The sequence below is a fragment of the Phyllopteryx taeniolatus genome, chromosome 3 (genome assembly GCF_024500385.1).
Source record: "Phyllopteryx taeniolatus isolate TA_2022b chromosome 3, UOR_Ptae_1.2, whole genome shotgun sequence".
In the NCBI taxonomy this organism is placed as follows: domain Eukaryota; kingdom Metazoa; phylum Chordata; class Actinopteri; order Syngnathiformes; family Syngnathidae; genus Phyllopteryx; species Phyllopteryx taeniolatus.
In genome coordinates, this window is record NC_084504.1 from 7,924,554 (window position 1) to 7,936,627 (window position 12,074).

The window sequence follows — 12,074 nt, forward strand, 5'->3', positions numbered from 1 at the left end:
TCCACCAAGCTGATAAAGTGGCAGCAATAATCGGATTCTTACAAACAATTGTGACGTTTGAGACTTGCACTTACAAATGGGAGGTCTGAAAGTTTGGTGCTATTGCAGTCTATCTGTTCTAGTTCCACCCAAGATTGTTGTTCAACTTTTGGATGTAACCATTCAATAAGATACTATATTTGGCTAGCTAAGTAATAGTGTTTGAGGTTGGGTGCGTCAAGTCCCCCTTCTGTTTTACCTTTCTGAAGGGTAGATAGGCTAATTCTATTTTTCTTATTTTTAGAGTAAAACTTTAAAATGGCAGAGTCCAGCATTTGGATCCATTTTAACATGGGTTTGAATGGGATGATTGAAAATAAAGGCTGTTCCAACATTTTAAATCATCGCAAATTTTTTCCAGTAGAGGCACGTGATTTAGATTATTTAACTCTATGTTTTGCTGAGATAATGTTTGGATAATATGCAATCAAAAGTTGTCGTTTAGCATTATAAAGTTGGTTCCTAAGTAGGTGCGTGGGATTTATTGCATATTCTTCTGTAAGTTGTTTGATTTACATCTCCAATTTTTGGTATTTTTTTAAATTGAGCGGTCTATGGCTGGATTAAGTGCTATTAAAGTCACCACCTATAATAATTGTTGAATTAGCTGACAAATTGGTCAGATGTGAAAAAAGTGTGTGAACAAAAGCTGGATCATCAATATTAGGCACATATACATTAACTAATGTGTATGATTTGTTAAATATAGTTCAATGAACAATTATGTATCGGCATTCTGGGTCAATTATTGTGCTATTTAGTGTAAAAAGTAGTCTATTATGAATTAGTATGGAGACTCCTCTGCTGTTAGAGCTAGGTGAAAAAGTCTGACTGAAATTTCAATCGGAAAGGTCATCTTCTTCTGAGTTAGAAAAATGGGTTTCTTGTATGAAAAAGGTATGTCACTGATGGTGTAGTGGTACACTCGCCTGACTTTGGTGCAGGCAGCGTGGGTTCAGTTCCCACTCAGTGACGGTGTGAATGTGAGTGCGAATGGTTGTCCGTGTCTATATGTGCCCTGTGACTGACTGGCGACCAGTTCAGGGTGTAGTCCGCCTTTCGCCCGAAGTCAGCTGGGATAGGATCCAGCGTCCCGTGACCCTAACCAGGATAAGCGGTGTTGAAAATGGATGGATGGATGTATGAAAAAGAGATCCGTTTCTAATTTTGTGATATCATCCATAATCTCAATTGCCTGTGAACGAATGCCATTTACATTCCATGAAACAAAAGTTTTGCTTCACATACTAATGATAAGTGGAGAATTGTTACAAGTGAATGTGGGCCAATCCGTGTGAGTGTATTGTCTGGACGTGTGTGGAAAAGATAGATAGCTCTCATAAATATTATATATCTAATGGGAACTTTCTTACTGTGCAGCTGGTAATATGAAGTTGTGTTTAGGGGTATTATGTATTGAGGTATTGAATATGAGTTAGCCAAACATGTAAACGGAAGAAAAGGGAATATATCACGTGAGTTATACAAACACAAGTAGCATGCAAATACATGTGTATGGAGGGGGGAGGGAGGGGTTGAGTGAGCATTTGGTAAGTGAGGGGCAGGGGGTGTGCCTTAAACAAGAGAAAAGGAAGTACCATAAAGAAAGATAAGTAAAAAGAAAACAAGGGCAATGACCCATGTCAGTGAGTGAAGGGTGCAATAGGACGAGCGTGATTCCCTTTTTGTTTTCCCTTAATAAATTATTACCTAGTTTTCTACACTATATACCAAATATTACTGCAAATTTAGATGGAATACTCATTTATTAGAAGAGCCAAGGCGTGACTTTGGAATCGCAAAATAGTTGATCGTATGCGTATAGTTTGTGCACAACCAGTGAGGCACGTTTTCCTTGTTGCCAGTAGTTCTTCATTAGAGGGTACAGGACTTTGTGTTGTTCGTTGATTTTGCGTGGAAACTGGTCATTCATCCCAAACTGTGGACCCTTCAGCTCCCGTCCTTTCGACTTTACGAAGACTTTCTGCTGGGAATGTTGTGTACTCGTTGGAAGGTAATGTTGGCGAGTGTCCCCTTTGGGATTATCAGCGCTGTTGACATGAATTTTTTTACTTGAGCCTCTGGATTATTAGGCGTACTTTCGGAAATGCCCGAATAGATGATAATCCCCTGGTGTAATACATTGAGAAGTGATATCTCCTTGTATGCCCTGCGATTGGCTGGCAACCAGTTCAGGGCGTACCCCGCCTCCTGCCGGATGACAGCTGGGATAGGCTCCAGCATGCCCGCGACCCTAGTGAGGAGAAGCGGCTCAGAAAATGGATGGATGGATGGATGGATATCTTCTTGTAATGGAGGAGAGGACTTGAATATGGACGTTGGGTAAACTGGGTAGTAGATCTTCAGTGCGAGTGGACGAGTTAGCCTTTTAGCTTGCATGACGAAGCGATCGAAGGTTCCGTCAATGAAATCTTCGAGTGGCTCCACGATGGTATCTTCGCAAAAAACTTGATCCCTTCTCAAGTTTTTTTTTCCCCCAAATGGGGTTTTGAGTTTTTCTTTGCCCGATTGGGAGGTTTAGATTAGGGGAGATCGTCAATCATTGCCAACTGTGGGCCTGTGAAGCCTTTTGACACTCTTTTGTGATTAAGGGCTATGCAAATAAACTTGACTTGACTCCTCCTTGTATGTGGTTTCCAACCACATTAGCCCCTGCACTTCGGACTCTAGGTTACCCCAAGTTGACCAGGAAGTGTAGTGACATAAATGAAATGGTTTTTTTTTTTAACCTTAATTTGTTGGTTTTTTTAATACCCCTTTAAGTGATCTGTACAAAATGTACAGATCACTTAAAGGGGTATTAATGTACAGTATTTACAGCTCTTTAGAAGAACAATAAAACAATGTGTGGTCTTTTTCAGACGATGCTGTATTGCAAGGGATTAGATTACTGTAAAACATTTATTCTCTTTTATCATGCATGTGCCCATCCGTATGTGTGAAGCCAAACATTTTGGATGAGCATACAGTAGCTTGCACCACAAACTGAGCAACTAAAGGGGATTTTCTCCTGTGTGTGTTCGCCGGTGTAACACCATGTTGTACTTTTGAGAGAAGGTTTTACCACAAGTGGAGCATCTAAAGGGTTTTTCTCCTGTGTGTGTTCTCATGTGTTTGGTCAGACTTGATTTATGAGTGCACCCTTTTCCACAAACTGAGCAATGAAAGGGTTTTTCTCCTGAGTGTGTTCTCATGTGTACAACCATATCTGACTTATTAGTAAACTCTTTACCACAAACTGAGCAACTAAAGGGCTTTTCTCCCGTGTGTATTCTCATGTGTCTAACCATATTTGTCCTTTGAATGAATGTTTTACCACAAGTAGAGCACCTAAAGGGTTTTTCTCCTGTATGCGTTCTCATGTGTTTAGTCATATCAGACTTATGACTGAACCCTTTCCCACAAACTGAGCAACTAAATAGTTTTTCTCCAGTGTGTGTTCTCATATGAAATGTCATTCTTTCTTTTAGATGGAATGTTTTACTGCAAACTGAGCAACTAAAGGGATGTTCTGTGTGTATTCTCATGTGTAACTCCACATGTTTCTTTCTGGAGAATGTTTTACCACAAGTTGAGCAAATAAAGGGTTTTTCTCCAGTGTGGGTTCTCCTGTGTGACACCATGCTTGACTTTTGAGAGAAGGTTTTACCACAAGTTGAGCAACTAAAGGGTTTTTCTCCTGTGTGTGTTCTCATGTGTCTAATCATATCTGACCTTTTTGTAAACTCTTTACCACAAGTTGAGCAGCTAAAGTGTTCTTTCTCTGTGTGTGTTCTTGTGTGTAATTCCAAACTTTCTTTTGGACAGAATGTTTTACCGCAAACTGAGCAACTAAAAGGTTTTTCTCCTGTATGTGTTCTCATGTGTTTAATCAAATGACTAGCAAAACTATCACCACAAACTGAGCAAGTACGTTTTGTACGCGTTTGTGAAGTTTCCTTGTTGCCGAGAATTGTCTCCATTTCAGAGCTTTTACACTGTTTGTCAACACTTTCACAGTCTGCGTCACTCCTCAAAGGTTCTTCCATGTCGTCACTGTCTGACAGTGGCGCTAAGCGGTTGTCTGGGGGTGGTTCTCCACCGTGGTCTCCACTTGGACTGTGATGATGACACTGTGACCACTTGGGTGCTTCGTCTTCACTCTTCACAGAGACGACAGTCAGTAGCAACTGGCTGACATCAAACGCCTCCTCTTCCTCCTTAACATGGGGGGACTGCGGATCCTTGTCTTTGTCTTTAACATGGGGGTTCTCTGGATCCCCCTCTTCTTCTTTCACATGTGGATCCTCCTGCTCCACACTGGAAGTAAGTTCTTCCTGCTGACCAATCAGTTGCTGGACGCCTGAAGGACACAAACAACACAATCAGTTTTGATCATGCGGGTCAAATGGTCAAATACTGTATTATATGGTATGATACGTGGAAGTCAAAGTGGTATTTTCCAAACTAAAAGAAAATTGTTGTGGCCAGCCTAAACACAGACATGTTTTTTGTTTTTTGGTTGTTTGATTGCTACTAGTCCCATTTTCGTTATGGACTGGAGCAAGTACGTGTTACAAATCTCAGACAACATTGCCCAAATTTATAGTTCACAAATGCCCCTCAAATACGTTAAAGGTGAATAAGATAAATTTTCAAATCCTTATAATAATCTGTATTAAATATTTTTCAGTGATTCTGCCAAATATCATGTATATTGATCGGTTCACTCACACATTTTTGGCCTCACTCAGACCTGCCGTGATGGCTCAAATTTTCTGTTACTTCCAACGTTATTCTTTATAATTTTTATCATTCACAAATGCCTCTTAATTTTGCTGTATTTATTCCTCACTATGTATTCTTGCGATTTATGGAGTGTTACTTCATTTTAACTCTTAATTTGTTTTGCTTTTCTATGCATTTCTGGAATGCCAAATTTTTTAATTTAATGTTGAATTAATAAAAAATAATTAACATGATTATAAGCCTATACGCTGTCTGTTTCTGTGTTTACTAAGCTTTCCAATGATACTAACCTTTTGAAAATAGGATAAAGAAATTTATGAAAGTTTTAAACTCGGATTCAACAAGAAGGTCACATCTAATAGTTTGAGTCCCACTGTCTTAGTATTAAAAAGTTGGCCAGAAATTGCTGCATTTTCACATGTTTTACAGATTCATAACTTTCCTAATATTTATCACAGGAAAATGAAACTTCTACAATTGGAGTCGTCTTTAAAGAGCAACCAAACTCATATCCTTTTGTTTTTAATTTTTAAAACATTAAATATGCCTGAAGATAAGTGCTGAAAACGTGCAAAGTTTGAGAACAATTTTATACTGAACTGTTGGGATATAGCTTAAGCATTTTTTCTCCTTCTCATTTGAACAGATTTTTTTCTTGGGGTGGGGGGGGGGGCTAAAAACCAGCCACGGGGCATATACTTTCTAGTATGTGCCTGTGAATATTCTCATTCATCCAGATCGATCGCAACTGAGCTGTTCTGTTTGTCAGAGAAGAAAACAGAATGGTCCAGTTGCGATCGATTCAATCTCCTGAGAATTTCTAGCATGAGGCCCACCCCCACTATATAAACACCAAGCGCCCTTATTCCATGCAGTGGCCATTTGTTGGAATTGCCACTTCCTCATTCATTTTGAGATTAACCCATTACTTCCAGTATAGCGTGCAAAATTGCCATCAAACTTGTGCCCACAACTTGAAAAACTACATCCTCTATGAAGTGTAATGTGTTATTTGGGCCTAAGTGTCTTGCTATCAGGCACCACGCGCATTGCGTTGCAAGGCGAACCGGACAGGATCCGCCACTCAAGCGGCCTCTTGAGAGCTTGCCAGTGGTTAGAGAAGCAGCCGTCACTACGGCGTTTGGGTTCGCCGCATGGGTCGCGGACGCACAGGGGGGGGAATCATCTGGGTGGGGTCGGCGGCCACTTCACTCCCCGCTTTGGAGGAAGCCATGAGATATGGTATGTCTTTGATTGACAGCTCTCAACGCTTGACCATTTTGAAGCCTGATTCATATACATTGCAATTTTTTTTATCCACTCATTCATTGTCTGTTTTGTTAACAAGACTCTTTTCTCTGATGTGTCAAATTTACAAGACATTTTTTGGGTATGTTTGTTTGCTCTTTAAAAAAAATCTGTCTCATAATGCTGGTCTCGTGAAGATCAATTAATCTTTGAAATTTTACAAACATACCTATATAAAAAGAAAAAAGACACGCGCAGAACTGGACCCCTGTCATGTGACGGCAAGGCACTGTTTTAATTGGCTGATTGGGAAAATCAAGATGGCTGCCATCTGTTTTGTTGTTTTTTTCACCTTTATTAATCAAATTCTGGCATTTACAATTCCAACTACATTCCAGTATCCAGATTCCAAAAAATGAGGACACAGAAAAACATTTAGCAAGAAAACTAAATCAAACAAAAAACAAATACAAGTCAGACGTCTAATCAGAAAACAAAATCCTAATATCTAAACAATCAAGGCTTTTAATGTTTTTTAAGGTATGTACTTAATTCAAATGAACTAAAAACAGTGACATTTTATAAAGCATCTATGGATAACTTGTTCGGCAATAATAATCAGTGTTACATATCATTTCACCATTGTTTATTTTTTATTTTATGATTCCATCCAAATTGAATGTCTTCTCATTCCAACTTGGGTGATTTGTTGTTTTTTTCAGATCAGCCTGTTTGCTTTGCTCGCTCATTACTCGAACTTGTAGCAAAAGTTATCCTAAAATAGTATTTACACAAACAGGCGTTCCAATGTACGTTCTTGGTATTGGTTGGCTAGCTCCTAACGTTATCTCTTCGTTTTGGTCCCACTGTTTTTGACAGTGAACTTGAAGTATGGCACGTCTCAATTAGAGAAATAAAATGTTGTCAATAGGCGAACAGACCTTGGTTGTGTCGCACCGTCGGAGCATCTTGCAGTTGTCGTCGCTGGCGACAAACGTGCTCCTTGCTCGACGCCATCGTTCTTTAAACCAGCAATTAGTTGCTTTCTTGGCCAACTCTTTTAGCTTAAAATAATAATAATAAAATTAAATAAAATTAAATTAAAACAAATTCCCACCCCCGTCCTCGCGCTTTGTCGCCACTTGCTAACGTCTGCCTTGCGGCTTCTTCTTTTTTTTACATCGGCGAGCGTCATCAATCCAGCGTCTAAGGTGCATTACCGCCACCTACTGTTGGAGTGTTGGTCACAGGCTGTAACACGCGGGCGTGCGGGAGCCTATTCCACTCTTTCATCCCAGCTGACTATGGGCGAGAGGTGGGGTACACCCTGATTCTTTCATTAAATCATTCTCGTATCTCTTAAAAACAGGGCTTTAAAAGCTTTTTCTTTTTCTAAAACTTAATACTGCACCCCTACATTTCCTGAATTCATCTGTTTTTCTGTTCTTATTTCTTCTTATTTGACCTCTGACAATGATAAATGAGTGTTATAGCAAAAACATTAAAATAAAAAATAAAAAAAACGTTGCTTGAAAGCAAAAAATAAATAAAAGTCAGAAAAAGCCTACTTAAACATCTGAACTTTGGGTTTAATCAGATGCACGTTAAATGGTGAAAGGTGTGTGCTCGCTCCCATTTAACATGAGTTTTAATGTGATTGGTTAATTCTGAACAGAGCCACATCTCCAGTTATATGGATGTGCACACTTGTGAAACCTCAATATCTTGCTTGTTTAAGTTTATGTTCCCTACCCAAAAGGGTTTTAAAAAAAAATATTTGTACAGATTATAGGTCAAATTTCTTCATTGATAATCACCTGTAGATGTTTCAAATTATTACTAGAACTAAGATTTGTAACATCAGCAAAAATAACCAGCTTCATCAGTCCAAATACTTGACAAATATCCATCCATCCATCCATTTTCTGAGCCGCTTCTCCTCACTAGGGTCGCGGGCGTGCTGGAGCCCATCCCAGCTGTCATCGGGCAGGAGGCGGGGTACACCCTGAACTGGTTGCCAGCCAATCGCAGGGCACATAGAAACAAACCACCATTCGCACTCACAGTCATGCCTACGGGCAATTTAGAGTCTCCAATTAATGCACGTTTTTGGGATGTTGGAGGAAACCGGAGTGCCCGGAGAAAACCCACACAGGCACGGGGAGAACATGCAAACTCCACACAGGCGGGGCCGGGGATTGAACCCAGGTCCTCAGAACTGTGAGGCTGACGCTCTAACCAGTCGTCCACCGTGCCGCCTTGACAAATATCGTTAATCGTTAATAGAGAGAATAAGCAGTTTGGGTCCCAATACTGACCCCTGTGGGACACCACAAGTAATGTCAAAGCAAGTTGAGCAATGATTACTATAGGAATTCAAGCGAGACCCGAGTGTTACTCAGCCGGCCTCGCAAGGAAAAAGTCTGATTGAATTCTATCTTCGCAGTTCTTTTAATGTTTAGTGGTGATCTTGTTTCCAAATAAAAATCCTGATACACTAAATTTAAGATTTGAGTATTTATTACAACGAAATCAAGTAGACAAATTTACAAGGTTATGGTTTACCATGCTATGGTCAGGTGGAAGCATACAGCGCACTGGACTCTCTTCCTTCTCTCGTGGGATCCGAGAGCTGAGTGGCACCCCTGTTCAGATAACAGTCAGCTCCCACAGCGGCTCCTTATAATACGGTTCTCGCCTGTGCTCAGTCTGAATGTTATCGGTAGGTCTGTGGTAAATGTGTGTGCGTGTGTAGTCATAACGCGTGGTCAGTTTTAACAAACGAAAGCTAGTGTGCGTGTCCTAGTGTCCTGTGAGCAGCTCCATAGAAATGTATCTAACATTACCCAGCTTCACAAACTGCTTCCTCCCATTCAAACAGTTTTTGATCCAATCAAGTACAATGCCTCTTATTCCACATTTTCCAGTTTAGTCAGTAATAGTGTATGGTTGATTGTATCCAAGTCTTTTTTTTTTTTTAGATCAATAAATACTCCAATAACCTATTTCTTTTTATGTATTGCATTGCATAATCACTAGTGATATTATGTTTATCCAAAAACACATCAAGTTTCTTGTTGAAAAGTTTCTCCAGTAACTTAGATAACTGACAGGGGCATGAGACTTGATGGTCCGTAGTTAGTGAAGCTGTGTTTGCTCCCAGATGTATACAATGGAATAATGACTTTAGCAATTTTCATTTGATCAGTAAGTGAACCAGCTAGAAAAGATGCATATGTACTGTATGTAAGTGGCTTTGAACAATTTGACTAATGACGTATCAATGTCATTGAAAGCGTTTTTTTACACATTCGTTCTTTATTTCAGCAATTTCAGCAATTTCAGCTTCCGTCACTGATGGTGTAGTGGTACACTCGCCTGACTTTGATGCAGGCAACGTGGGTTCAGTTCCCACTCAGTGACGGTACGAGTGCGAATGGTTGTCCGTGTCTATATGTGCCCTGCGACTGACTGGCAACCAGTTCAGGGTGTAGTCCGCCTTTCGCCTGAAGTCAGCTGGGATAGGCTCCAGCGTCCCGTGACCCTAACCAGGATAAGCGGTGTTGAAAATGGATGGATGGATTTGAGTTTCCTCCACATTTTTGAGGAACATTGAGCATGGGTTACTGTCCACGAGTTTACCCATATGCTCACCATCTTGGCCAGGATGAGGTATTTCTCCAGCGAGAGCAGGGCCTACGTTTACAAAGAAGTAATTCAAGCTTAGCTGTTTACCACTTTTTACATGGTGTAGTTCAATTTCATTTTCAAATGAAATATTAAGGCAAATTGATTTGTTTGGCCCCCTCTCTAATGATTTTGTTTATTCCAAATCTCTATAATAATGTTTTTATTTTTGTCAAAGTTACTCTTATATTCTTTTTTTTTTTACACATTCACATAATACCACTTAAGTTTGGAACGTGTTGCAGCCATAAAATTCTAAGTTAATGATTATTTGCTAAAAACAATGAAGTTTATCAGTTTGAACTTTAAATATATTGTCTTTGTAGTGTATTCAATTAAATATAGGTTGAACATGATTTGCAAATCGTATTCTGTTTTTATTTATGTGGAATACAACGTCCCAACGTCGTTAGAATTGAGGTTGTAAGAAAAAGCGTTGGCATTCATCATAGCAAACAAATTTACTGCTGAAGCACATGCTAAGCAAAGGTCAGTCAGTCATCACAATTACACACTAGATTGTATTTATGCCTATAAGAGTACAGGGGGCTGAATACAAATTCACACCACATTTTTCAGATTTATAGTCGCTTAATTTTTCTGTTTTTTCGACTTTGCATTTGTGCTACTTTTGACTGGTCGATCACATAAAATATCAATAAAAACAAGTTTGAGGTTGTCATGTGGCAAAATGTGAAAAGGTTCACCTTCACAGTCTTCGTCGCTCCTCAAAGGTTGTTCCATGTCGTCACTTTCTGACAGTGGTGCTAACAGGTTGTCTGGTGGCGGACGTCCATGATGGTCTCCACTTGGACTGGGGTGATGAAGCTGAGACCATTCGGTTGCTTCATCTTCATAGTCTTCACTCTTCACAGAAACGACACTCAGTGGCAACTTGTTGACATCAACCTCCTCCTCCTCTTCTTTAACGTAGGGGGGCTGTGGATCCTCTTGCTTCAAACTGGAACTTCCCCACCGCAGCTGAGGGGGAAGTTCTTGCTGACAACCAATAAGCTGCTGGATGTCTGCAGGACACAAGAAAAACAAACACAGTTTAGATCCAACCATTTATTTCCTTCTGCTTATCTGGGGTCGGGCTGCAGAAGCTCTGTCTAATAGATGATTCCGTGATCATTGGCCAGGAGAATTATAGCGTCCGCATATGCCAGATCAGTGATGTGAACCTCCGCGGTGTGCTTTTTTTTTCTTTGGTTCACTGGTGCGTGGCACCTAGCGTTTAAGGTGCATTACGCCACCTATTGGGCTGGAGTGTTGGCCATCATATGAAACCATAGCAGTATGTACGAGGACGCAAAACAGGAAACAGATTTTCTTTATCATTCAGGTACCTCTTAAAAACAAGGCTTTAAAATTGATTTCTACAGGCTTCAATACATTTCAAAACCAAATACTGCAACCCAGGAACGTTTTGTTGGCAGGTGCAGAATTTTTTCATACCATTAAGAAAAAAAGGGATGTATTTATTATAACGAAATCAAGTAGACAAATTTACAAGGTTATGGTTTACCATGCTATGGTCAGGTGGAAGCATACAGCGCACTGGACTCTCTTCCTTCTCTCGTGGGATCCGAGAGCTGAGTGGCACCCCTGTTCAGATAACAGTCAGCTCCCACAGCGGCTCCTTATAATACGGTTCTCGCCTGCGCTCAGTCTGAATGTTATTGGTAGGTCTGTGGTAAATGTGTGTGCGTGTGTAGTCATAACGTGTGGTCAGTTTTAACAAACGAAAGCTAGTGTGCGTGTCCTAGTGTCCTGTGAGCAGCTCCATAGAAATGTATCTAACATTACCCAGCTTCACAAACTGCTTCCTCCCATTCAAACAGTTTTTGATCCAATCAAGTACAATGCCTCTTATTCCACATTTTCCAGTTTAGTCAGTAATAGTGTATGGTTGATTGTATCCAAGTCTTTTTTTTTTTTAGATCAATAAATACTCCAATAACCTATTTCTTTTTATGTATTGCATTGCATAATCACTAGTGATATTATGTTTATCCAAAAACACATCAAGTTTCTTGTTGAAAAGTTTCTCCAGTAACTTAGATAACTGACAGGGGCATGAGACTTGATGGTCCGTAGTTAGTGAAGCTGTGTTTGCTCCCAGATGTATACAATGGAATAATGACTTTAGCAATTTTCATTTGATCAGTAAGTGAACCAGCTAGAAAAGATGCATATGTACTGTATGTAAGTGGCTTTGAACAATTTGACTAATGACGTATCAATGTCATTGAAAGCGTTTTTTTACACATTCGTTCTTTATTTCAGCAATTTCAGCAATGTATTTGAAAGGGATGACTAAAGTTGTTTAAAAATTATTTTCTTCTGAC

At 39.8% G+C, this 12,074-nt stretch overlaps 1 protein-coding gene across 3 annotated transcripts; it reads right to left on the minus strand.

Moving 5' to 3' along the window:
- Nucleotides 1–1,181: 1,181 nt before the first annotated feature.
- On the minus strand, nt 1,182–11,087 carry LOC133474770 (zinc finger protein OZF-like). Of its 3 annotated transcripts, XM_061766762.1 has the most exons (3): nt 10,431–11,087; nt 9,691–9,732; nt 8,818–9,580 (listed from the first exon to the last, which is right to left on the minus strand). In XM_061766762.1, exons 1-3 carry the CDS (start codon nt 10,789–10,791, stop codon nt 9,549–9,551), a joined length of 435 nt encoding a protein of 144 aa, XP_061622746.1. In that variant the 5' UTR covers nt 10,792–11,087; the 3' UTR covers nt 8,818–9,548. The 3 variants fall into 3 exon arrangements, with proteins under 3 accessions (XP_061622743.1, XP_061622745.1, XP_061622746.1); XM_061766759.1 differs by lacking the exons at nt 8,818–9,580; nt 9,691–9,732 and adding an exon at nt 1,182–4,402 and having other exon boundaries at nt 10,431–10,918; XM_061766761.1 differs by lacking the exons at nt 8,818–9,580; nt 9,691–9,732; nt 10,431–11,087 and adding exons at nt 1,186–4,402; nt 6,978–7,450.
- Nucleotides 11,088–12,074: the final 987 nt, after the last annotated feature.

Excerpts from the sequence above, each read along its gene's own strand:
- LOC133474770 (XM_061766759.1), bottom strand. The coding sequence starts at position 10,791 with ATGGTTGGATCTAAACTGTGTTTGTTTTTCTTGTGTCCTGCAGACATC. Across the intron at positions 4,403-10,430 it reads GAGCGACGAAGACTGTGAAG|GCGTCCAGCAACTGATTGGT; the intron begins GTGAACCTTTTC and ends TGTGTCCTTCAG.